The sequence below is a fragment of the Oncorhynchus kisutch genome, unplaced genomic scaffold (genome assembly GCF_002021735.2).
Source record: "Oncorhynchus kisutch isolate 150728-3 unplaced genomic scaffold, Okis_V2 scaffold983, whole genome shotgun sequence".
NCBI classification, from domain to species: Eukaryota; Metazoa; Chordata; class Actinopteri; order Salmoniformes; family Salmonidae; genus Oncorhynchus; species Oncorhynchus kisutch.
The window spans coordinates 45,238-72,116 of NW_022262928.1; the positions used below are offsets into that span (position 1 = coordinate 45,238).

Here is a 26,879-nt window from a genome sequence, read left to right on the forward strand (position 1 = left end):
TTAGTGTGTCCACCAGATCAGAGGCAGTAGGGATGACCAGGGATGTTCTCTGTTTAGTGAGTCCACCAGATCAGAGGCAGTAGGGATGACCAGGGATGTTCTCTGTTTAGTGAGTCTACCAAATCAGAGGCAGTAGGGATGACCAGGGATGTTCTCTGTTTAGTGTGTCCACCAGATCAGAGGCAGTAGGGATGTTCTCTGTTTAGTGAGTCCTCCAGATCAGAGGCAGTAGGGATGGTCTCTGTTTAGTGAGTCCTCCAGATCAGAGGCAGTAGGGATGACCAGGGATGTTCTCTGTTTAGTGTGTCCATCAGATCAGAGGCAGTAGGGATGGTCTCTGTTTAGTGAGTCCTCCAGATCAGAGGCAGTAGGGATGACCAGGGATGTTCTCTGTTTAGTGTGTCCACCAGATCAGAGGCAGTAGGGATGACCAGGGATGTTCTCTGTTTAGTGAGTCCACCAGATCAGAGGCAGTAGGGATGACCAGGGATGTTCTCTGTTTAGTGAGTCCACCAGATCAGAGTCAGTAGGGATGACCAGGGATGTTCTCTGTTTAGTGAGTCCACCAGATCAGAGTCAGTAGGGATGACCAGGGATGTTCTCTGTTTAGTGAGTCCACCAGATCAGAGGCAGTAGGGATGACCAGGGATGTTCTCTGTTTAGTGAGTCCACCAGATCAGAGTCAGTAGGGATGACCAGGGATGTTCTCTGTTTAGTGAGTCCACCAGATCAGAGTCAGTAGGGATGTTCTCTGTTTAGTGAGTCCACCAGATCAGAGTCAGTAGGGATGACCAGGGATGTTCTCTGTTTAGTGAGTCCACCAGATCAGAGGCAGTAGGGATGACCAGGGATGTTCTCTGTTTAGTGAGTCCACCAGATCAGAGTCAGTAGGGATGACCAGGGATGTTCCCTGTTTAGTGAGTCCGCCAGATCAGAGTCAGTAGGGATGTTCTCTGTTTAGTGTGTCCACCAGATCAGAGGCAGTAGGGATGACCAGGGATGTTCTCTGTTTAGTGAGTCCACCAGATCAGAGGCAGTAGGGATAAACAGGGATGTTCTCTCTTTAGTGAGTCCACCAGATCAGAGTCAGTAGGGATGACCAGGGATGTTCTCTGTTTAGTGTGTCCACCAGATCAGAGGCAGTAGGGATGACCAGGGATGTTCTCTGTTTAGTGAGTCCACCAGATCAGAGGCAGTAGGGATGACCAGGGATGTTCTCTGTTTAGTGAGTCTACCAAATCAGAGGCAGTAGGGATGACCAGGGATGTTCTCTGTTTAGTGTGTCCACCAGATCAGAGGCAGTAGGGATGTTCTCTGTTTAGTGAGTCCTCCAGATCAGAGGCAGTAGGGATGGTCTCTGTTTAGTGAGTCCTCCAGATCAGAGGCAGTAGGGATGACCAGGGATGTTCTCTGTTTAGTGTGTCCATCAGATCAGAGGCAGTAGGGATGGTCTCTGTTTAGTGAGTCCTCCAGATCAGAGGCAGTAGGGATGACCAGGGATGTTCTCTGTTTAGTGTGTCCACCAGATCAGAGGCAGTAGGGATGACCAGGGATGTTCTCTGTTTAGTGAGTCCACCAGATCAGAGGCAGTAGGGATGAACAGGGATGTTCTCTGTTTAGTGTGTCCACCAGATCAGAGGCAGTAGGGATGACCAGGGATGTTCTCTGTTTAGTGAGTCCACCAGATCAGAGTCAGTAGGGATGACCAGGGATGTTCTCTGTTTAGTGAGTCCACCAGATCAGAGTCAGTAGGGATGACCAGGGATGTTCTCTGTTTAGTGAGTCCACCAGATCAGAGGCAGTAGGGATGACCAGGGATGTTCTCTGTTTAGTGAGTCCACCAGATCAGAGTCAGTAGGGATGACCAGGGATGTTCTCTGTTTAGTGAGTCCACCAGATCAGAGTCAGTAGGGATGTTCTCTGTTTAGTGAGTCCACCAGATCAGAGTCAGTAGGGATGACCAGGGATGTTCTCTGTTTAGTGAGTCCACCAGATCAGAGGCAGTAGGGATGACCAGGGATGTTCTCTGTTTAGTGAGTCCACCAGATCAGAGTCAGTAGGGATGACCAGGGATGTTCCCTGTTTAGTGAGTCCGCCAGATCAGAGTCAGTAGGGATGTTCTCTGTTTAGTGAGTCCACCAGATCAGAGTCAGTAGGGATGTTCTCTGTTTAGTGAGTCCACCAGATCAGAGTCAGTAGGGATGTTCTCTGTTTAGTGAGTCCACCAGATCAGAGTCAGTAGGGATGTTCTCTGTTTAGTGAGTCCACCAGGTCAGAGTCAGTAGGGATGACCAGGGATGTTCTCTGTTTAGTGAGTCCACCAGATCAGAGGCAGTAGGGATGATCAGGGATGTTCTCTGTTTAGTGAGTCCACCAGATCACAGTCAGTAGGGATGACCAGGGATGGTCTCTGTTTAGTGAGTCCACCAGATCAGAGTCAGTAGGGATGACCAGGGATGTTCTCTGTTTAGTGAGTCCACCAGATCAGAGTCAGTAGGGATGTTCTCTGTTTAGTGAGTCCTCCAGATCAGAGGCAGTAGGGATGACCAGGGATGTTCTCTGTTTAGTGTGTCCACCAGATCAGAGTCAGTAGGGATGACCAGGGATGTTCTCTGTTTAGTGTGTCCTCCAGATCAGAGGCAGTAGGGATGATCAGGGATGTTCTCTGTTTAGTGAGTCCACCAGATCAGAGTCAGTAGGGATGAACCAGGGATGTTCTCTGTTTAGTGAGTCCACCAGATCAGAGTCAGTAGGGATGACCAGGGATGTTCTCTGTTTAGTGAGTCCACCAGATCAGAGTCAGTAGGGATGTTCTCTGTTTAGTGAGTCCACCAGATCAGAGTCAGTAGGGATGATCAGGGATGTTCTCTGTTTAGTGAGTCCACCAGATCAGAGTCAGTAGGGATGAACCAGGGATGTTCTCTGTTTAGTGAGTCCACCAGATCAGAGTCAGTAGGGATGACCAGGGATGTTCTCTGTTTAGTGAGTCCACCAGATCAGAGTCAGTAGGGATGTTCTCTGTTTAGTGAGTCCACCAGATCAGAGGCAGTAGGGATGACCAGGGATGTTCTCTGTTTAGTGAGTCCACCAGATCAGAGGCAGTAGGGATAAACAGGGATGTTCTCTCTTTAGTGAGTCCACCAGATCAGAGGCAGTAGGGATGACCAGGGATGTTCTCTGTTTAGTGAGTCCACCAGATCAGAGTCAGTAGGGATGACCAGGGATGTTCTCTGTTTAGTGAGTCCACCAGATCAGAGGCAGTAGGGATGATCAGGGATGTTCTCTGTTTAGTGAGTCCACCAGATCACAGTCAGTAGGGATGACCAGGGATGGTCTCTGTTTAGTGAGTCCACCAGATCAGAGTCAGTAGGGATGACCAGGGATGTTCTCTGTTTAGTGAGTCCACCAGATCAGAGTCAGTAGGGATGATCAGGGATGTTCTCTGTTTAGTGAGTCCACCAGATCAGAGTCAGTAGGGATGAACCAGGGATGTTCTCTGTTTAGTGAGTCCACCAGATCAGAGTCAGTAGGGATGAACCAGGGATGTTCTCGGTTTAGTGAGTCCACCAGATCAGAGTCAGTAGGGATGACCAGGGATGTTCTCTGTTTAGTGAGTCCACCAGATCAGAGTCAGTAGGGATGATCAGGGATGTTCTCTGTTTAGTGAGTCCACCAGATCAGAGTCAGTAGGGATGAACCAGGGATGTTCTCTGTTTAGTGAGTCCACCAGATCAGAGTCAGTAGGGATGACCAGGGATGTTCTCTGTTTAGTGAGTCCACCAGATCAGAGTCAGTAGGGATGATCAGGGATGTTCTCTGTTTAGTGAGTCCACCAGATCAGAGTCAGTAGGGATGAACCAGGGATGTTCTCTGTTTAGTGAGTCCACCAGATCAGAGTCAGTAGGGATGACCAGGGATGTTCTCTGTTTAGTGAGTCCACCAGATCAGAGTCAGTAGGGATGTTCTCTGTTTAGTGAGTCCACCAGATCAGAGTCAGTAGGGATGATCAGGGATGTTCTCTGTTTAGTGAGTCCACCAGATCAGAGTCAGTAGGGATGAACCAGGGATGTTCTCTGCTTAGTGAGTCCACCAGATCAGAGTCAGTAGGGATGACCAGGGATGTTCTCTGTTTAGTGAGTCCACCAGATCAGAGGCAGTAGGGATGACCAGGGATGTTCTCTGTTTAGTGAGTCCACCAGATCAGAGTCAGTAGGGATGTTCTCTGTTTAGTGAGTCCACCAGATCAGAGGCAGTAGGGATGACCAGGGATGTTCTCTGTTTAGTGAGTCCACCAGATCAGAGGCAGTAGGGATAAACAGGGATGTTCTCTCTTTAGTGAGTCCACCAGATCAGAGTCAGTAGGGATGACCAGGGATGTTCTCTGTTTAGTGTGTCCACCAGATCAGAGGCAGTAGGGATGACCAGGGATGTTCTCTGTTTAGTGAGTCCACCAGATCAGAGGCAGTAGGGATAAACAGGGATGTTCTCTCTTTAGTGAGTCCACCAGATCAGATTCAGTAGGGATGACCAGGGATGTTCTCTGTTTAGTGTGTCCACCAGATCAGAGGCAGTAGGGATGACCAGGGATGTTCTCTGTTTAGTGAGTCCACCAGATCAGAGGCAGTAGGGATGACCAGGGATGTTCTCTGTTTAGTGAGTCTACCAAATCAGAGGCAGTAGGGATGACCAGGGATGTTCTCTGTTTAGTGTGTCCACCAGATCAGAGGCAGTAGGGATGTTCTCTGTTTAGTGAGTCCTCCAGATCAGAGGCAGTAGGGATGGTCTCTGTTTAGTGAGTCCTCCAGATCAGAGGCAGTAGGGATGACCAGGGATGTTTTCGGTTTAGTGTGTCCATCAGATCAGAGGCAGTAGGTATGGTCTCTGTTTAGTGAGTCCTCCAGATCAGAGGCAGTAGGGATGACCAGGGATGTTCTCTGTTTAGTGTGTCCACCAGATCAGAGGCAGTAGGGATGACCAGGGATGTTCTCTGTTTAGTGAGTCCACCAGATCAGAGGCAGTAGGGATGAACAGGGATGTTCTCTGTTTAGTGTGTCCACCAGATCAGAGGCAGTAGGGATGACCAGGGATGTTCTCTGTTTAGTGAGTCCACCAGATCAGAGTCAGTAGGGATGACCAGGGATGTTCTCTGTTTAGTGAGTCCACCAGATCAGAGTCAGTAGGGATGACCAGGGATGTTCTCTGTTTAGTGAGTCCACCAGATCAGAGGCAGTAGGGATGACCAGGGATGTTCTCTGTTTAGTGAGTCCACCAGATCAGAGTCAGTAGGGATGACCAGGGATGTTCTCTGTTTAGTGAGTCCACCAGATCAGAGTCAGTAGGGATGTTCTCTGTTTAGTGAGTCCACCAGATCAGAGTCAGTAGGGATGTTCTCTGTTTAGTGAGTCCACCAGATCAGAGTCAGTAGGGATGTTCTCTGTTTAGTGAGTCCACCAGATCAGAGTCAGTAGGGATGAACCAGGGATGTTCTCTGTTTAGTGAGTCCACCAGATCAGAGTCAGTAGGGATGACCAGGGATGTTCTCTGTTTAGTGAGTCCACCAGATCAGAGTCAGTAGGGATGATCAGGGATGTTCTCTGTTTAGTGAGTCCACCAGATCAGAGTCAGTAGGGATGAACCAGGGATGTTCTCTGTTTAGTGAGTCCACCAGATCAGAGTCAGTAGGGATGACCAGGGATGTTCTCTGTTTAGTGAGTCCACCAGATCAGAGTCAGTAGGGATGTTCTCTGTTTAGTGAGTCCACCAGATCAGAGTCAGTAGGGATGATCAGGGATGTTCTCTGTTTAGTGAGTCCACCAGATCAGAGTCAGTAGGGATGAACCAGGGATGTTCTCTGTTTAGTGAGTCCACCAGATCAGAGGCAGTAGGGATGACCAGGGATGTTCTCTGTTTAGTGAGTCCACCAGATCAGAGGCAGTAGGGATAAACAGGGATGTTCTCTCTTTAGTGAGTCCACCAGATCAGAGTCAGTAGGGATGACCAGGGATGTTCTCTGTTTAGTGTGTCCACCAGATCAGAGGCAGTAGGGATGACCAGGGATGTTCTCTGTTTAGTGTGTACTCCAGATCAGAGGCAGTAGGGATGTTCTCTGTTTAGTGAGTCCTCCAGATCAGAGGCAGTAGGGATGACCAGGGATGTTCTCTGTTTAGTGTTTCCACCAGATCAGAGTCAGTAGGGATGACCAGGGATGTTCTCTGTTTAGTGAGTCCTCCAGATCAGAGGCAGTAGGGATGATCAGGGATGTTCTCTGTTTAGTGAGTCCACCAGATCAGAGGCAGTAGGGATGACCAGGGATGTTCTCTGTTTAGTGTGTCCACCAGATCAGAGGCAGTAGGGATGACCAGGGATGTTCTCTGTTTAGTGAGTCCTCCAGATCAGAGGCAGTAGGGATGAACAGGGATGTTCTCTGTTTAGTGTGTCCTCCAGATCAGAGGCAGTAGGGATGACCAGGGATGTTCTCTGTTTAGTGTTTCCACCAGATCAGAGTCAGTAGGGATGACCAGGGATGTTCTCTGTTTAGTGAGTCCTCCAGATCAGAGGCAGTAGGGATGATCAGGGATGTTCTCTGTTTAGTGAGTCCACCAGATCAGAGGCAGTAGGGATGACCAGGGATGTTCTCTGTTTAGTGTGTCCACCAGATCAGAGGCAGTAGGGATGACCAGGGATGTTCTCTGTTTAGTGAGTCCACCAGATCAGAGGCAGTAGGGATGACCAGGGATGTTCTCTGTTTAGTGTGTCCACCAGATCAGAGGCAGTAGGGATGATCAGGGATGTTCTCTTGATAAGTGTGTGAATTGGACCATGTTCCTGTCTTGCTAGGCATTCAAAACGAACGTGTACTTTTGGGTGTCAGAGGAAATGTACGGAGTAAATAGTACATACTTTTATTTAGGAATGTAGTGAAGTAAAAGTTGGAAAAATATAAATAGTAACTTAGAGTACTGAAGTAGTACTTGAAAATATTTTTACTGAAGTACTTTCCACTACTGTGTGTGTGTGTGTGTGTGTGTGTGTGTGTGTGTGTGTGTGTGTGTGTGTGTGTGTGTGTGTGTGTGTGTGTGTGTGTGTGTGTGTGTGTGTGTGTGTGTGACAACTGTGCATGCTTGCATACATGATTGTTTGTGTGATAACTTTGTGTTTGTGTGTGTGTGTGTGTGTGTGTGGTCAGACCCATGGGGAGGTGGAGAGGCGTATCGTATCACAGCTCCTCACCCTGATGGATGGACTGAAGCAGAGAACTCACGTTATCGTCATGGCAGCCACCAACAGACCCAACAGCATCGACCCTGCCCTGAGACGCTTTGGTTAGAGAAACACACACTCACACACACACACACACACACACACACACACACACACACACACACACACACACACACACACACACACACACACACACTAGTTAGTTAAGACCTGTCTCTGGAACTCAGGCAGGTTTGACAGAGAGATCGACATCGGCATCCCAGACTCCACTGGTAGACTGGAGATACTGCAGATTCACACCAAGAACATGAAGCTATCTGACGACGTGGACCTGGAGAGGGTGAGGAGAGGGGAGGGGTGGGGGGTGGTGGGGGGGGGGGGGGGGGTGAGGAGAGGGGAGGGGGGGGGAGATGAGAGGGGAGAGATGGGGGAGAGAGGAGAGATGAGGAGGAGGAAGAGAGGGGAGAGATGGTGGGTGGGGGGCAGGGTGAGAGATTGGGAAGGGGGAGGAGAGGGGAGAGATGGGGAGGTCAAAAGTAGTGCACTATATAGGGAATAGGGCTCTGGTCTAAAGTAGTGCACTATATAGGGAATAGGGCTCTGGTCTAAAGTAGTGCACTATATAGGGAATAGGGCTCTAGTCTAAAGTAGTGCACTATATAGGGAATAGGGCTCTAGTCTAAAGTAGTGCACTATATAGGGAATAGGGCTCTGGTCTAAAGTAGTGCACTATGTAGGGAATAGGGCTCTGGTCTAATGTAGTGCACTATATAGGGAATAGGGCTCTGGTCTAAAGTAGTGTACAATATAGGGAATAGGGCTCTGGTCTAAAGTAGTGCACTATGTAGGGAATAGTGCACTATGTAGGGAATAGGGTGCCATGACTGGGGAATGTTTTGTGCCAGTGAACAATAAAGGACAATAAAGTTTGACTCATTCATTGTACTGTGCTTCCTGGTAGGTTTCCATGGATGCGCATGGCCATGTGGGGTCAGATCTGGCAGCTCTGTGTTCTGAGGCGGCTCTGCAGGCCATCAGGAAGAAGATGACCCTGATTGACCTAGAGGACGACACCATTGATGCTGAACTGCTCAACTCACTGGCAGTTACCAACGATGACTTCAGGGTTAGTGGCAGCAGCACAGACACACACTCAACCACACACACAATATAGACCTGCTCACCTCATTGTCCATCTCCCTCTCCCTTCCTTCCTTCCTTCCTTCCTTCCTTCCTTCCTTCCTTCCTTCCTTCCTTCCTTCCTTCCTTCCTTCCTTCCTTCCTTCCTTCCTTCCTTCCTTCCTTCCTTCCTTCCTTCCTTCCTTCCTTCCTCCTCCCTCCCTCCCTCCCTCCCTCCTCCTCTCTCCCTCCAGTGGGCGTTGGGGCAGAGTAACCCGTCAGCTCTGAGGGAGACAGTAGTGGAGGTTCCTAATGTTAACTGGGAGGATATAGGAGGACTGGGAGAGGTCAAGAGAGAACTGCAGGAACTAGTACAGGTAACACACACACACACCTGTATCTCAACAGGTAACACACACACACCTGCATCTCAACAGGTAACACACACACACCTGCATCTCAACAGGTAACACACACACACCTGTATCTCAACAGGTAACACACACACACCTGTATCTCAACAGGTAACACACACACACCTGTATCTCAACAGGTAAGACACACACACACCTGTATCTCAACAGGTAACACACACACACACACCTGTATCTCAACAGGTAACATACACACACACACCTGTATCTCAACAGGTAACACACACACACACCTGTATCTCAACAGATAACACACACACACACACACCTGTATTTCAACAGGTAACACACACACACACACCTCTATAGCCTGAACAGCTGAGTAAAGACAGTAAAGACTAGTGGCTGAAAACAGCAGTTCTGATTCAACAGGACATGGCTGATATTGTGGTCAGAGGCCAAATACCAGCCACATAGGCCTAGGTGTTGTGGGTGTGGAATAGAATGAAGTTGTCTCTATTGGTCAGTTTTGTCTAAGTGCTTTTCTTGACCCTCCCTCCCTCTCTCCCTCACTGCCTCCCTCACTGCCTCCCTCCCTCTCCTCCCCCCTTTCTCCCCCCCCCCCCTCTCTCATCCTCCCTCCCTCCCCCCTCTCTCCTCCCTCCCTCCCTCCCCCCTCTCTCCTCCCTCCCTATCCTCCCTCCCTCTCTCTCCTCCCTCCCTCCCTCCTCTCCTCCCTCCCTCCTTCTCTCTCCTCCTCCCTCCCCCCTCTCTCCCAGTACCCGGTGGAGTACCCAGATAAGTTCCTGAAGTTCGGTATGACCCCGTCACGAGGAGTGTTATTCTATGGACCCCCAGGTCAGAGCACACATGCAGTACACACACACATGCGCGCACACACACACACACACACACACACACACACAGACACGCGCGCACACACACACACACACACACCCTGTCTCTCTCTCTTCCCAGGCTGTGGAAAGACCCTGCTAGCCAAGGCGATTGCTAACGAGTGCCAGGCCAACTTCATCTCCATCAAGGGACCTGAGCTGCTCACCATGTGGTTCGGAGAGTCAGAGGCTAATGTCAGGGACGTCTTCGACAAGGTACCACATAGCAGTGGCATAGCCTGACGTAGCAGTGACATACCGTGCTTCTACACCTGCATTGCTTGCTGTTTGGGGTTTTAGGCTGGGTTTCTGTACAGCACTTTGAGATATCAGCTGATGTACGAAGGGCTATATATAAATTTGATTTGATTTGATTTGATTTGATTTGATTTGACATAGCCTGACATAGCAGTGACATAGCCATGTGGTTTGGAGAGACAAAAACCAACATCAAGGACATCATCGACGATTATGTAGACTGACATAATAGTGACATAGATCTTCTAGACAAATACATTCCTGACCTCTGACCTCTATCATCTGACCTCCTGCCAGACAGGTGGCATCCTGCAATCTGTTCTTTCCTAACCTCCTATTCCCTGACCTCTAACCCCAGGCCAGACAGGCGGCCCCCTGCATCCTGTTCTTTGACGAGCTGGACTCCATTGCCAAGTCCAGAGGGGGCGGAGCCGGGGACGCAGGGGGCGCGGCCGACAGGGTCATCAACCAGATCCTCACGGAGATGGACGGAATGTCCAACAAGAAGAACGTCTTTATTATAGGAGCTACCAACAGGTAGAGGGATGTGGTGGGGGGGGGTCTTTATTATAGGAGCTACCAACAGGTAGAGGGATGTGGGGGGGTCTTTATTATAGGAGCTACCAACAGGTAGAGGGATGTGGGGGGGTCTTTATTATAGGAGCTACCAACAGGTAGAGGGATGTGGGGGGGGGGGGGGGGTCTTTATTATAGGAGCTACCAACAGTTAGAGGGATGTGGGGGGGGGGGGGGGGTCTTTATTATAGGAGCTACCAACAGGTAGAGGGATGTGGGGGGGGGTCTTTATTATAGGAGCTACCAACAGGTAGAGGGATGTGGGGGGGGGGGGGCTTTATTATAGGAGCTACCAACAGGTAGAGGGATGTGGGGGGGGGGGGGGGGGGGTCTTTATTATAGGAGCTACCAACAGGTAGAGGGATGTGGGGGGGGGGGGTCTTTATTATAGGAGCTACCAACAGGTAGAGGGATGTGGGGGGGGGTCTTTATTATAGGAGCTACCAACAGGTAGAGGGATGTGGGGGGGTCTTTATTATAGGAGCTACCAACAGGTAGAGGGATGGGGGGGGGGGGTCTTTATTATAGGAGCTACCAACAGGTAGAGGGATGTGGGGGGGGGGGGGTCTTTATTATAGGAGCTACCAACAGGTAGAGGGATGTGGGGGGGGGGCTTTATTATAGGAGCTACCAACAGGTAGAGGGATGTGGGTGGGGGGTCTTTATTATAGGAGCTACCAACAGGTAGAGGGATGTGGTGGGGGGGAGGTCTTTATTATAGGAGCTACCAACAGGTAGAGGGATGTGGGGGGGGTCTTTATTATAGGAGCTACCAACAGGTAGAGGGATGGGGGGGGGGTCTTTATTATAGGAGCTACCAACAGGTAGAGGGATGGGGGGGGGTCTTTATTATAGGAGCTACCAACAGGTAGAGGGATGTGGGGGGGGGTCTTTATTATAGGAGCTACCAACAGGTAGAGGGATGTGGGGGGGGTCTTTATTATAGGAGCTACCAACAGGTAGAGGGATGGGGGGGGGAGTCTTTATTATAGGAGCTACCAACAGGTAGAGGGATGTGGGGGGGGTCTTTATTATAGGAGCTACCAACAGGTAGAGGGATGTGGGGGGGGGGGGGGGGGTCTTTATTATAGGGGGGGGGGTCTTTATTATAGGAGCTACCAACAGGTAGAGGGATGTGGGTGGGGGGGTCTTTATTATAGGAGCTACCAACAGGTAGAGGGATGGGGGGGGTCTTTATTATGGGAGCTACCAACAGGTAGAGGGATGTGGTGGGGGGGAGGTCTTTATTATAGGAGCTACCAACAGGTAGAGGGATGTGGGGGGGGGGGGGGGGGGGTCTTTATTATAGGAGCTACCAACAGGTAGAGGGATGTGGGGGGGTCTTTATTATAGGAGCTACCAACAGGTAGAGGGATGTGGGGGGGGGGGTCTTTATTATAGGAGCTACCAACAGGTAGAGGGACTCTGTTATCCTCCAGACCTGATATAATAGACTCTGTTATCCTCCCCCCTCCAGACCTGATATAATAGACTCTGTTATCCTCCAGACCTGATATAATAGACTATGTTATCCTCCCCCCTCCAGACCTGATATAATATATTCTGTTATCCTCCCCCCTCCAGACCTGACATAATAGACTCTGTTATCCTCCCCCCTCCAGACCTGATATAATAGATTCTGCTATCCTCCAGACCTGATATAATAGACTCTGTTATCCTCCCCCCTCCAGACCTGATATAATAGACTCTGTTATCCTCCAGACCTGATATAATAGACTCTGCTATCCTCCCCCCTCCAGACCTGATATAATAGATTCTGCTATCCTCCCCCCTCCAGACCTGATATAATAGACTCTGTTATCCTCCAGACCTGATATAATAGACTCTGTTATCCTCCCCCTCCAGACCTGATATAATAGACTCTGTTATCCTCCCCCCTCCAGACCTGATATAATAGACTCTGTTATCCTCCAGACCTGATATAATAGACTCTGTTATCCTCCAGACCTGATATAATAGACTCTGTTATCCTCCCCCTCCAGACCTGATATAATAGCCTCTGTTATCCTCCAGACCTGATATAATAGACTCTGTTATCCTCCAGACCTGATATAATAGACTCTGTTATCCTCCCCCCTCCAGACCTGATATAATAGACTCTGTTATCCTCCCCCCTCCAGACCTGATATAATAGATTCTGTTATCCTCCCCCCTCCAGACCTGATATAATAGACTCTGTTATCCTCCAGACCTGATATAATAGACTCTGTTATCCTCCAGACCTGATATAATAGACTCTGTTATCCTCCCCCCCTCCAGACCTGATATAATAGACTCTGTTATCCTCCCCCCCTCCAGACCTGATATAATAGATTCTGCTATCCTCCAGACCTGATATAATAGACTCTGTTATCCTCCCCCGTCCAGACCTGATATAATAGACTCTGTTATCCTCCAGACCTGATATAATAGACTCTGTTATCCTCCCCCCTCCAGACCTGATATAATAGACTCTGTTATCCTCCAGACCTGATATAATAGACTCTGCTATCCTCCCCCCCTCCAGACCTGATATAATAGACGCTGTTATCCTCCCCCCTCCAGACCTGATATTATAGACTCTGTTATCCTCCAGACCTGATATAATAGACTCTGTTATCCTCCCCCCTCCAGACCTGATATAATAGACTCTGTTATCCTCCAGACCTGATATTATAGACTCTGTTATCCTCCCCCCTCCAGACCTGATATAATAGACTCTGTTATCCTCCAGACCTGATATAATAGACTCTGTTATCCTCACCCTCCAGACCTGATATTATAGACTCTGTTATCCTCCAGACCTGATATAATATACTTTGCTATCCTCCCCCCTCCAGACCTGATATAATAGACTCTGTTATCCTCCAGACCTGATATAATAGACTCTGTTATCCTCCAGACCTGATATAATAGACTCTGCTATCCCCCCCCTCCAGACCTGATATAATAGACTCTGCTATCCTCCAGACCTGATATAATAGACTCTGTTATCCTCCAGACCTGATATAATAGACTCTGTTATCCTCCAGACCTGATATAATAGACTCTGCTATCCTCCCCCCTCCAGACCTGATATAATAGACTCTGTTATCCTCCAGACCTGATATAATAGACTCTGTTATCCTCCCCCCTCCAGACCTGATATAATAGACTCTGTTATCCTCCAGACCTGATATAATAGACTCTGTTATCCCCCCCCCTCCAGACCTGATATAATAGACTCTGTTATCCTCCAGACCTGATATAATAGACTCTGTTATCCTCACCCCTCCAGACCTGATATTATAGACTCTGTTATCCTCCAGACCTGATATAATAGACTCTGCTATCCTCCCCCCTCCAGACCTGATATAATAGACTCTGTTATCCTCCAGACCTGATATAATAGACTCTGTTATCCTCCCCCCTCCAGACCTGATATAATAGACTCTGTTATCCTCCAGACCTGATATAATAGACTCTGCTATCCTCCAGACCTGATATAATAGACTCTGTTATCCTCCCCCCTCCAGACCTGATATAATAGACTCTGTTATCCTCCAGACCTGATATAATAGACTCTGCTATCCTCCAGACCTGATATTATAGACTCTGTTATCCTCCAGACCTGATATAATAGACTCTGCTATCCTCCAGACCTGATATAATAGACTCTGTTATCCTCCCCCCTCCAGACCTGATATAATAGACTCTGTTATCCTCCCCCCTCCAGACCTGATATAATAGACTCTGCTATCCTCCAGACCTGATATAATAGACTCTGTTATCCTCCAGACCTGATATAATAGACTCTGTTATCCTCCAGACCTGATATAATAGACTCTGCTATCCTCCCCCCTCCAGACCTGATATAATAGACTCTGTTATCCTCCAGACCTGATATAATAGACTCTGCTGTCCTCCCCCCTCCAGACCTGATATTATAGACTCTGCTATCCTCCAGACCTGATATAATAGACTCTGTTATCCTCCAGACCTGATATAATAGACTCTGTTATCCTCCAGACCTGATATAATAGACTCTGTTATCCTCCAGACCTGATATAATAGACTCTGCTATCCTCCAGACCTGATATAATAGACTCTGTTATCCTCCCCCCTCCAGACCTGATATAATAGACTCTGCTATCCTCCCCCCTCCAGACCTGATATAGACTCTGTTATCCTCCAGACCTGATATAATAGACTCTGTTATCCTCCAGACCTGATATAATAGACTCTGTTATCCTTCAGACCTGATATAATAGACTCTGTTATCCTCCCCCTCCAGACCTGATATAATAGACTCTGCTATCCTCCGTCCAGGGAGGCTGGATCAGCTCATCTACATCCCTCTACCAGACACAGCCTCCCGTACTGCCATCCTCAACGCAAACCTACGCAAGTCCCCCATCGCCAGAGTCAGTACACACACACACTCACACATGGACTCGCACACACACAGACACAGACACACATAGACACTCACAGACAGAGACACGCGCACACACATAGACACACACACACACACATAGACACACATAGACATACACACACATAGACACACACACACAGACACACAGACACACAACACAGACACACAGACACACACACACACACACACACACACACACACACACACACACACACACACACACACACACACACACACACATAGACACACACACACATAGACACACAGACACACACACACACACACACACACACATAGACACACACACACACATAGACACACACACACACATAGACACACACTCACATAGACATACACACACAAAGACATACACACACATAGACACAGATACACACATATAGACACACATAGACACACACAAAGACACAGACACACACAAAGACGCATAGACACAGATACACACACACACAGACACACACAGACACAGACACACACACAGACACACACAGACACAGACACACACAAAGACGCATAGACACATAGACACACACACAGACACAGACACTGTCAAGTAATTATTGAATCCGTGTTCATAAATTCCAATGATCTTCATCTGTCTGATACCCAGAGGTTGTAAAGTTCTGCTCTTAAATAAAACACACAGAATTCCCAGCTCACAATTGATCAGGTCCCAGTTTATTTGCGAGAGCTCTAAAGTTTTCACAAATCCATTCCTTCTTATATCATCCTAAACTACACACACACATACACACCAACAGGGATTTTCACATGAGTCTAATCACAGTTTATAACCCCTCAACTGACCAGGCTCCCCCAGACACCATAACCCTGGAGGAGCTCTCCCTGTCCTCTCTTATCTCCACATACATTCCTTTCTTCTAGGTCCATGCTATATAACCCTGGAGGAGCTCTCCCTGTCCTCTCTTATCTCCACATACATTCCTTTCTTCTAGGTCCGTGCCATATAACCCTGGAGGAGCTCTCCCTGTCCTCTCTTATCTCCACATACATTCCTTTCTTCTAGGTCCATGCTATATAACCCTGGAGGAGCTCTCCCTGTCCTCTCTTATCTCCACATACATTCCTTTCTTCTAGGTCCATGCCATATAACCCTGGAGGAGCTCTCCCTGTCCTCTCTTATCTCCACATACATTCCTTTCTTCCTAGGTCCGTGCCATATAACCCCTTCCTAACCAACAAACATGATTTAATACTACAAGAAAGACAGGGTAGACACACAGGCACACAGGCACACAGGCACACAGGCACACAGGCACACAGACACACAGGCACACAGGCACACAGACACACAGGCACACAGGCACACAGACACACAGGCACACAGACACACAGGCACACAGACACACAGGCACACAGGCACACAGACACACAGGCACACAGGCACACAGGCACACAGACACACAGACACACAGGCACACAGACACACAGGCACACAGACACACGATAATAATGATGATGATAATAATAATGAACTATTTTTGTCTCTCCCCTTTCTTCCTCTCTCTCTCCCCTTTCTTCCTCTCTCTCTCCCCTTTCTTCCTCTCTCTCTCCCCTTTCTTCCTCTCTCTCCCCCTCTCCTCTCTCTCTCCCTCTCCTCTCTCTCCCCCCCCTCCCCCTCCTCTCCCTCTCCTCTCTCTCCCCCTCTCCTCTCTCTCCCCCCTCCCCTCTCCTCTCTCCCCTTTCTTCCTCTCTCTCCCCTTTCTTCCTCTCTCTCTCCCCTTTCTTCCTCTCTCTCTCCCCTTTCTTCCTCTCTCTCTCCCCTTTCTTCCTCTCTCTCTCCCCTTTCTTCCTCTCTCTCCCCCTCTCCTCTCTCTCCCCCTCTCCTCTCTCTCCCCCCTCCCCTCTCCCCCTCTCCTCTCTCTCCCCCTCTCCTCTCTCTCCCCCTCCCCTCTCCTCTCTCCCCTTTCTTCCTCTCTCTCCCCTTTCTTCCTCTCTCTCTCCCCTTTCTTCCTCTCTCTCTCCCCTTTCTTCCTCTCTCTCTCCCCTTTCTTCCTCTCTCTCCCCCTCTCCTCTCTCCCCCTCTCCTCTCTCTCCCCCCTCCCCTCTCCCCTCTCCTCTCTCTCCCCCCTCTCCTCTCTCTCCCCCCTCCCCTCTCCTCTCTCTCTCTTCCCCACCCCTCTCCTCTCACAACGACACACACCAGGATGTAGACCTGGCCTACCTGTCTGGTATCACCCAGGGTTTCAGTGGGGCAGACCTGACAGAGATCTGCCAGAGGGCCTGTAAGCTGGCCATCAGAGAGGCCATAGAGGCTGAGATCAAAGCAGAGCGCCAGAGACAGACCCACCCAGGCACCGCCATGGTGAGATGGATGGACGGACCGACGGACGGACCGACTGACAGTCTGCTGTTACACCACTAATAACACTGCAGCTCACACACACACTATAGAGATGGTCAGATAGACAGACAGACAGATGGACAGAGAGACAGACAGGTAGACATAGAGACAGATGGAGAGAGGGACAGATCGACAGCCAGACAGACGGACAGAGAGACAGACAGGTAGACATAGAGACAGACGGAGAGAGGGACAGATCGACAGCCAAATCCCCCAGCTGTTACACAACCAACACTGCATCTCACATACAGTACATCACACTGTGTTTCACACACTGTCTACCTCACACATTAAACCTTGTATACACAACGCACACACACACCCACCCACCCAACCTCCCTCTCTCTCTTTCTGCACCCCCCCCCCCTCTCCTCCTCTGTCCAGGATGAGGACTGTGACCCTGTTCCAGAGATCAGGAAGGATCACTTTGAAGAGGCCATGAGGTTCGCCCGGCGCTCCGTCAGCGACAACGATATCAGGAAGTATGAGATGTTCGCCCAGACACTACAGCAGAGCAGAGGCTTTGGGAACTTCAGGTATGTACACACACACACACACTCACACACATACTGTATGCTCACACTTTCATATGCACACACACACACACACTTTCATATGCACACACACACACTCACACTTTCATATGCACACACACACACACAGGCACACACACACATTCACACATACTGTACGCTCACACTTTCATATGCAAGTATGCACACACACACACAAACACAGACACACTTCTCTTACACTGACCTCTCTTTCTCCTCAGGTTCCCCTCTGGCTCTCAGTCCGGAGGTCAAGGGTCGGGGGCAGGGGGGCAGTTCAGAGACGAGGTAGAGGACGACCTCTACCAGTGAGAAGACTATCACCTCCACCACACCTGCCTGCATATGATGCATATGAATATGCATATGAACTCTGGATCAATTAGATAACGTTTGTGCTTCTCAGCTTATCGGTGTCTTAGATGTTTCTCATAATAACTGGTGCATCATAACAACTGGTACATCATAATAACTGATATATCATAATAACTGGTACATCATAATAACTGGTGCATCATAATAACTGGTACATCATAATAACTGGTACATCATAATAACTGGTGCATCATAATAACTGGTGCATCATAATAACTGGTACATCATAATAACTGGTACATCATAATAACTGGTACATCATAATAACTGGTACATCATAATAACTGGTGCATCATAATAACTGGTGCATCATAATAACTGGTGCATCATAATAACTGGTACATCATAATAACTGGTACATCATAATAACTGATACATCATAATAACTGGTACATCATAATAACTGGTACATCATAATAACTGGTACATCATAATAACTGGTACATCATAATAACTGGTGCATTATAATAACTGGTACATAATAACTGGTACATCATAATAACTGGTGCATTATAATAACTGGTGCATCATAATAAATGGTACATCATAATAACTGGTACATCATAATAACTGGTACATCATAATAACTGGTACATCATAATAACTGGTGCATCATAATAACTGATACATCATAATAACTGGTACATCATAATAACTGGTGCATTATAATTATTGGTACATCATAATAACTGGTACATCATAATAACTGGTGCATTATAATAACTGGTACATAATAACTGGTACATCATAATAACTGGTGCATTATAATAACTGGTGCATCATAATAAATGGTACATCATAATAACTGGTACATCATAATAACTGGTACATCATAATAACTGGTACATCATAATAACTGGTGCATCATAATAACTGATACATCATAATAACTGGTACATCATAATAACTGGTGCATTATAATAACTGGTACATCATAATAACTGGTACATCATAATAACTGGTGCATTATAATAACTGGTGCATCATAATAACTGGTACATCATAATAACTGGTACATCATAATAACTGGTGCATTATAATAACTGGTGCATCATAATAACTGGTACATCATAATAACTGGTGCATTATAATAACTGGTACATCATAATAACTGGTGCATTATAATAACTGGTGCATCATAATAACTGGTGTATTTGAGGAAATTAGAGTCTGTTTGTTTTTTCTTGGAAGAATCATTAGTAAAATCTGGATGGTCAAAGTACAATGAATATAACTGAATGAGGATTGTTGTTCTTATGGTGTTTGAGCTGGTCATCATGGAAGGAATGGAAGGAATGCTGATTCACATCTGAAATGTAATAAATGGAGTGTTTTCCTTGTTTGTTTGTGTTTTACTAATAAAACTACTGTCACATAATAATATCCCTCAATTGGAATACGGAAGAGGAAGGAGGGAAAAAAGAGAGGTGGAGGAGGTGGAAGAGGGTGAGGGAGGGAAGAGGGTGAGGGACGGAAGAGGAAGGAGGGAAAAAGAGAGGTGGAGGAGGTGGAAGAGGGTGAGGGAGGGAGAGGGTGAGGGACGGAAGAGGAAGGAGGGAAAAAGAGAGGTGGAGGAGGTGGAAGAGGGTGAGGGAGGGAAGAGGGTGAGGGAGGGAGAGGGTGAGGGATGGAAGAGGGTGAGGAGGTGGAAGAGGGTGAGGGAGGGAAGAGGGTGAGGGACGGAAGAGGGTGAGGAGGTGGAAGAGGGTGAGGGAGGGAAGAGGGTGAGGGACGGAAGAGGGTGAGGGAGGGTGAGGGAGGGAAGAGGGTGAGGGAGGTGGAAGAGGGTGAGGGAGGGAAGAGGGTGAGGGAGGTGGAAGAGGGAGAGGGAGGTGGAAGAGGGTGAGGGAGGTGGAAGAGGGTGAGGGAGGTGGAAGAGGGTGAGGGAGGTGGAAGAGGGTGAGGGAGGTGGAAGAGAGTGAGGAAGGGAAGAGGGTGAGGGAGGGAAGAGTGAGCTTGAATTGGTTGAAGATGGCAAAAACCAATTGGAGATGGTTTGTTAAAGAAGAATGGTAGAAAGCATAAGCAGAGTGAGCCGTAAGCCGGATCGAAGACAGGTGGAGAAATGGAAGGGAATTAGTGCGAATTATAGGAGGTGGCCGGTGTGGTGAACTTCTCGGAGCCCGAGGCTTGATGGTCAGGATAAAGATGAGTCTGTGATGGTAGGAGTGATATAATGATGGTCAGGATAAAGATGTCTGTGATGGTAGGAGTGATATAATGATGGTCAGGGTAAAGATGAGTCTGATGGTAGGAGTGATATAATGATGGTCAGGTAAAGATGAGTCTGTGATGGTAGGAGTGATATAATGACGGTCAGGGTAAAGATGAGTCTGTGATGGTAGGAGTGATATAATGATGGTCAGGGTAAAGATGAGTCTGTGATGGTAGGAGTGATATAATGATGGTCAGGATAAAGATGAGTCTGTGATGGTAGGAGTGATATAATGATGGTCAGGATAAAGATGAGTCTGTGATGGTAGGAGTGATATAATGATGGTCAGGATAAAGATGAGTCTGTGATGGTAGGAGTGATATAATGATGGTCAGGATAAAGATGAGTCTGTGATGGTAGGAGTGAAATGTTTGAAGAAAGTGGACCCCTGTCTTTTGGCTGATCCATATGTGGTTTCAGAGTGGGGGAAAACAGAGTTGGGTGCTGTGGAGTTGGTGAAGGTAACCAGAAGAGGTGGTGTGATAATTGTTTGTGTTTCTGCTGATCAGAGGGAACAGGCGCTCCGCGTTACACAAATGGGGAAAAGAGATGTGAATGGTTTTGCTCTAAAGAAAAGTACACCATTGAAAGGAGTGATTACTGGGATAGCTGTAAATATGAAAGTAGACAAAACAAAAGGGGAAGATTCCCGGTGCTTGTGATGCTCGTCGTTTGGTGCCACGTGACAGAGGAGTCATAGTCTGTCCTTTTGAGTTTTCATGTTGAGTCATAGTCTGTCCTTTTGAGTTTTCATGTTGACTCATAGTCTGTCCTTTTGAGTTTTCATGTTGACTCATAGTTTGTCCTTTTGAGTTTTCATGTTGAGTCATAGTCTGTCCTTTTGAGTTTATGTTGAGTCATAGTCTGTCCTTTTGTGTTTTCATGTTGAGTCATAGTCTGTCCTTTTGAGTTTTCATGTTGAGTCATAGTCTGTCCTTTTGAGTTTTCATGTTGAGTCATAGTCTGTCCTTTTGAGTTTTCATGTTGAGTCATTGCCCGACAAAGTGCTATCAGCATATACAAGTTATCCTGTACGAGCTTTTGTGCCTAATCCATTACGTTGTTACAGGTGTCAAGCAAATGGACATGTGGCAGCAGTGTGTAGGAGGGAGGTTCCTAGGTGTGTGAAGTGTGCAGAAGGGCATGCGACAAAGAAATGTGTAGCATTGGGGAAAGTAGTGGTATGTGTTAATTGTAGGGGAGTCCATGAGGCTGGGGATCAGACATGTGTAGCATTGGGGAAAGTAGTGGTATGTGTTAATTGTAGGGGAGTCCATGAGGCTGGGGATCAGACATGTGTAGCATTGGGGAAAGTAGTGGTATGTGTTAATTGTAGGGGAGTCCATGAGGCTGGGGATCAGACATGTGTAGCATTGGGGAAAGTAGTGGTATGTGTTAATTGTAGAGGAGTCCATGAGGCTGGGGATCAGACATGTGTAGCATTGGGGAAAGTAGTGGTATGTGTTAATTGTAGGGGAGTCCATGAGGCTGGGGATCAGACATGTGTAGCATTGGGGAAAGTAGTGGTATGTGTTAATTGTAGGGGAGTCCATGAGACTGGGGATCAGAAATGTCCGGTGCGAGAGAGGCAGGTTGAGGTTTCCAGGGTTACAGTAGTACAGAGGGTATCATATTTATTTATTATTTTATTTTACCTTTATTTAACCAGGTAGGCAAGTTGAGAACAAGTTCTCATTTACAATTGCGACCTGGCCAAGATAAAGCAAAGCAGTTCGACAGATAAAACGACACAGAGTTACACATGGAGTAAAAACAAACATACAGTCAATAATGCAGTATAAACAAGTCTATATACAATGTGAGCAAATGAGGTGAGAAGGGAGGTAAAGGCAAAAAAGGCCATGATGGCAAAGTAAATACAATATAGCAAGTAAAATACTGGAATGGTAGTTTTGCAATGGAAGAATGTGCAAAGTAGAAATAAAAATAATGGGGTGCAAAGGAGCAAAATAAATAAATAAATTAAAATTAAATACAGTTGGGAAAGAGGTAGTTGTTTGGGCTAAATTATAGGTGGGCTATGTACAGGTGCAGTAATCTGTGAGCTGCTCTGACAGTTGGTGCTTAAAGCTAGTGAGGGAGATAAGTGTTTCCAGTTTCAGAGATTTTTGTAGTTCGTTCCAGTCATTGGCAGCAGAGAACTGGAAGGAGAAGCGGCCAAAGAAAGAATTGGTTTTGGGGGTGACTAGAGAGATAAACCTGCTGGAGCGTGTGCTACAGGTGGGAGATGCTATGGTGACCAGCGAGCTGAGATAAGGGGGGACTTTACCTAGCAGGGTCTTGTAGATGACATGGAGCCAGTGGGTTTGGCGACGAGTATGAAGCGAGGGCCAGCCAACGAGAGCGTACAGGTCACAATGGTGGGTAGTATATGGGGCTTTGGTGATAAAACGGATTGCACTGTGATAGACTGCATCCAATTTGTTGAGTAGGGTATTGGAGGCTATTTTGTAAATGACATTGCCAAAGTCGAGGATTGGTAGGATGGTCAGTTTTACAAGGGTATGTTTGGCAGCATGAGTGAAGGATGCTTTGTTGCGAAATAGGAAGCCAATTCTAGATTTAACTTTGGATTGGAGATGTTTGATATGGGTCTGGAAGGAGAGTTTACAGTCTAACCAGACACCTAAGTATTTGTAGTTGTCCACGTATTCTAAGTCAGAGCCGTCCAGAGTAGTGATGTTGGACAGGCGGGTAGGTGCAGGTAGCGATCGGTTGAAGAGCATGCATTTAGTTTTACTTGTATTTAAGAGCAATTGGAGGCCACGGAAGGAGAGTTGTATGGCATTGAAGCTTGCCTGGAGGGTTGTTAACACAGTGTCCAAAGAAGGGCCGGAAGTATACAGAATGGTGTCGTCTGCGTAGAGGTGGATCAGGGACTCACCAGCAGCAAGAGCGACCTCATTGATGTATACAGAGAAGAGAGTCGGTCCAAGAATTGAACCCTGTGGCACCCCCATAGAGACTGCCAGAGGTCCGGACAGCAGACCCTCCGATTTGACACACTGAACTCTATCAAAGAAGTAGTTGGTGAACCAGGCGAGGCAATCATTTGAGAAACCAAGGCTGTCGAGTCTGCCGATGAGGATATGGCGATTGACAGAGTCGAAAGCCTTGGCCAAATCAATGAATACGGCTGCACAGTAATGTTTCTTATCGATGGCGGTTAAGATATCGTTTAGGACCTTGAGCGTGGCTGAGGTGCACCCATGACCAGCTCTGAAACCAGATTGCATAGCAGAGAAGGTATGGTGAGATTCGAAATGGTCGGTAATCTGTTTGTTGACTTGGCTTTCGAAGACCTTAGAAAGGCACGGTAGGATAGATATAGGTCTGTAGCAGTTTGGGTCAAGAGTGTCCCCCCCTTTGAAGAGGGGGATGACCGCAGCTGCTTTCCAATCTTTGGGAATATCAGACGACACGAAAGGGAGGTTGAACAGGCTAGTAATAGGGGTGGCAACAATTTCGGCAGATAATTTTAGAAAGAAAGGGTCCAGATTGTCTAGCCCGGCTGATTTGTAGGGGTCCAGATTTTGCAGCTCTTTCAGAACATCAGCTGAATGGATTTGGGAGAAGGAGAAATGGGGAAGGCTTGGGCGAGTTGCTGTTGGGGGTGCAGTGCTGTTGTCCGGGGTAGGAGTAGCCAGGTGGAAAGCATGGCCAGCCGTAGAAAAATGCTTATTGAAATTCTCAATTATGGTGGATTTATCAGTGGTGACAGTGTTTCCTATCTTCAGTGCAGTGGGCAGCTGGGAGGAGGTGTTCTTATTCTCCATGGACTTTACAGTGTCCCAGAACATTTTTGAGTTAGTGTTGCAGGAAGCAAATTTCTGCTTGAAAAAGCTAGCCTTGGCTTTTCTAACTGCCTGTGTATAATGGTTTCTAGCTTCCCTGAACAGCTGCATATCACGGGGGCTGTTCGATGCTAATGCAGAACGCCATAGGATGTTTTTGTGTTGGTTAAGGGCAGTCAGGTCTGGGGAGAACCAAGGGCTATATCTGTTCCTGGTTCTAAATTTCTTGAATGGGGCATGTTTATTTAAGATGGTTAGGAAGGCATTTAAAAAAATATCCAGGCATCCTCTACTGACGGGATGAGATCAATATCCTTCCAGGATACCCCGGCCAGGTCGATTAGAAAGGCCTGCTCGCAGAAGTGTTTCAGGGAGCGTTTTACAGTGATGAGTGGAGGTCGTTTGACCGCTGACCCATTACGGATGCAGGCAATGAGGCAGTGATCGCTGAGAGTGTGCTAAAGCAGTGAATAGAACAAACTTAGGGAGGAGGCTTCCAATGTTAACATGCATGAAACCAAGGCTATTACGGTTACAGAAGTCGTCAAAAGAGAGCGCCTGGGGAATAGGAGTGGAGCTAGGCACTGCAGGGCCTGGATTCACCTCTACATCGCCAGAGGAACATAGGAGGAGTAGAATAAGGGTACGGCTAAAAGCTATGAGAATTGGTTGTCTAGAACGTCTGGAACATAGAGTAAAAGGAGGTTTCTGGGGGCGATAAAATAGCATCAAGGTATAATGTACAGACAAATGTATGGTAGGATGTGAATACAGTGGAGGTAAACCTAGGTATTGAGTGATGAAGAGAGAGATATTGTCTCTAGAAACATCGTTGAAACCAGGAGATGTCATTGCATGTGTGGGTGGTGGAACTAATAGGTTGGATAAGGTATAGTGAGCAGGACTAGAGGCTCTACAGTGAAATAAGCCAATAAACACTAACCAGAACAGCAATGGACAAGACATATTGACATTAAGGAGAGGCATGCTTAGTCGAGTGATCAAAAGTGTCCGGTGAGTGGAGAGGTTGGTTGGTGATTTAGACAGCTAGCCAGGGCATCGGTAGCAAGCTAGCATAGGATGGAGGTCTGTTGTTAGCCACCTCTTGCGTTCCGTCAGTAGATTAGTGGGGTTCCGTGTGGTAGAGGGGATTAATCCAAATCACACAACAACAACAAAAATAAAAACAATAGATATAGTTATAGAGGCCCAAGAAGAAAACATAATAATAATAATAAAATAAAAAAAAAAATTGTCCGATTGTCTATTCAGATAGCAGCCGGTAAGACAGCTAACGGTTAGCAGGCCGCAGATGGGCGTTCAGGTAACGTCGCGACGGAGGAGCCAGCCGAATAACTCCTTCGGGTAGATAACGTCGGCAGTCCAGTTGTGAAGGCCCGGTGGGGCTCCGCGAGGGCAGTAAAACGGGTCCGGATAGGTGACTGCAGCCCAGGTGTGATTGATGGAACTCAGGAGTGATTGACGGAGCTTGCTACCTCCGGAATAATTTATGTTTGCTCCGGAATCGACGAAGGCCGATAGTCACACGGATAGCAGCTAGCTAGCTGTGAGATCCGGGTATGAATGTCCAGAGAGCAGTCGAAATCCAGGGACATGGAGAGAAAAATTGGTCCGGTATGTTCCGTTCCGAGCCGCGCTGCACCGTACAGAACTGGCGATAGATTTTCGAGCTAAAGGATCGCTGATGACCACAAACCGTGGTTAGCTGAATACTAACGATTTGCCAGTAGAGGAGCTAACTAGCTTCTGAACTAGCTTCTGGATTAGCTTCTGGCTAGTTTCAGGCTAGCTTCTTGGAGTTTCTGGCTAGCTTCTTGGAGGATTACAGATCTGAGGTAAATAATACTTTTTTATAAATATACATTGGTGAGGCGGGTTGCAGGAGAGTGTTTTGAAGATGAGTTGATGGAAAATAAAAATAAAATGTATGTGAAAAAGTTGTAAATATATATACAGGACACGACAAGACGAGGACAAAAGACGTCTGAACTGCTATGCCACCTTGGTATGATATATATGCTGAAGCACAGTAGCAGAACGTGGCTAAAATCACTGGGGAAGCCAGTAAAAAGCCACATTATAACCTGTTGTGATCATTTCTTTGTTTGCTCTTATAACCCATTCGTTCATACACCACCTTGACATACAATAAGGCCGTGACAACAAAATGACAGTCACACAGTGGCGGAACAGTCACACAGTGGTGGAACAGTCACACAGAGGCGGAACAGTCACACAGTGGAGGAACAGTCACACAGTGGAGGAACAGTCACACAGTGGTGGAACAGTCACACAGTGGAGGAACAGTCACACAGAGGCGGAAAAGTCACACAGTGGAGGAACAGTCACACAGTGGAGCAACAGTCACACAGAGGTGGAACAGTCACACAGTGGAGGAACAGTCACACAGTGGTGGAACAGTCACACAGTGGTGGAACAGTCACACAGTGGAGGAACAGTCACACAGTGGTGGAACAGTCACACAGTGGTGGAACAGTCACACAGTGGAGGAACAGTCACACAGTGGTGGAACAGTCACACAGTGGAGGAACAGTCACACGGTGGAGGAACAGTCACACGGTGGCGGAACAGTCACACAGTGGAGGAACAGTCACACAGTGGCGGAACAGTCACACAGTGGAGGAACAGTCACACAGT

The 26,879-nt window shown here is 47.5% G+C and overlaps 1 protein-coding gene across 1 annotated transcript in view; it reads left to right on the top strand.

Moving 5' to 3' along the window:
- LOC116363987 (transitional endoplasmic reticulum ATPase) overlaps positions 1 to 19,512 on the top strand; it is a 64,514-nt gene extending 45,002 nt beyond the window's left edge. The window contains exons 3-13 of the mRNA XM_031817316.1: positions 7,187 to 7,322; positions 7,449 to 7,561; positions 8,183 to 8,347; positions 8,595 to 8,717; positions 9,494 to 9,572; positions 9,693 to 9,826; positions 10,227 to 10,405; positions 14,718 to 14,847; positions 17,047 to 17,205; positions 17,629 to 17,780; positions 18,020 to 19,512. Coding sequence (XP_031673176.1) covers positions 7,187 to 7,322; positions 7,449 to 7,561; positions 8,183 to 8,347; positions 8,595 to 8,717; positions 9,494 to 9,572; positions 9,693 to 9,826; positions 10,227 to 10,405; positions 14,718 to 14,847; positions 17,047 to 17,205; positions 17,629 to 17,780; positions 18,020 to 18,107 — 1,458 coding nt within the window. The 3' untranslated portion in view covers positions 18,108 to 19,512. The remainder of the gene's footprint in view (positions 1 to 7,186; positions 7,323 to 7,448; positions 7,562 to 8,182; positions 8,348 to 8,594; positions 8,718 to 9,493; positions 9,573 to 9,692; positions 9,827 to 10,226; positions 10,406 to 14,717; positions 14,848 to 17,046; positions 17,206 to 17,628; positions 17,781 to 18,019) is intronic.
- The last annotated feature ends 7,367 nt before the right edge of the window (positions 19,513 to 26,879 follow it).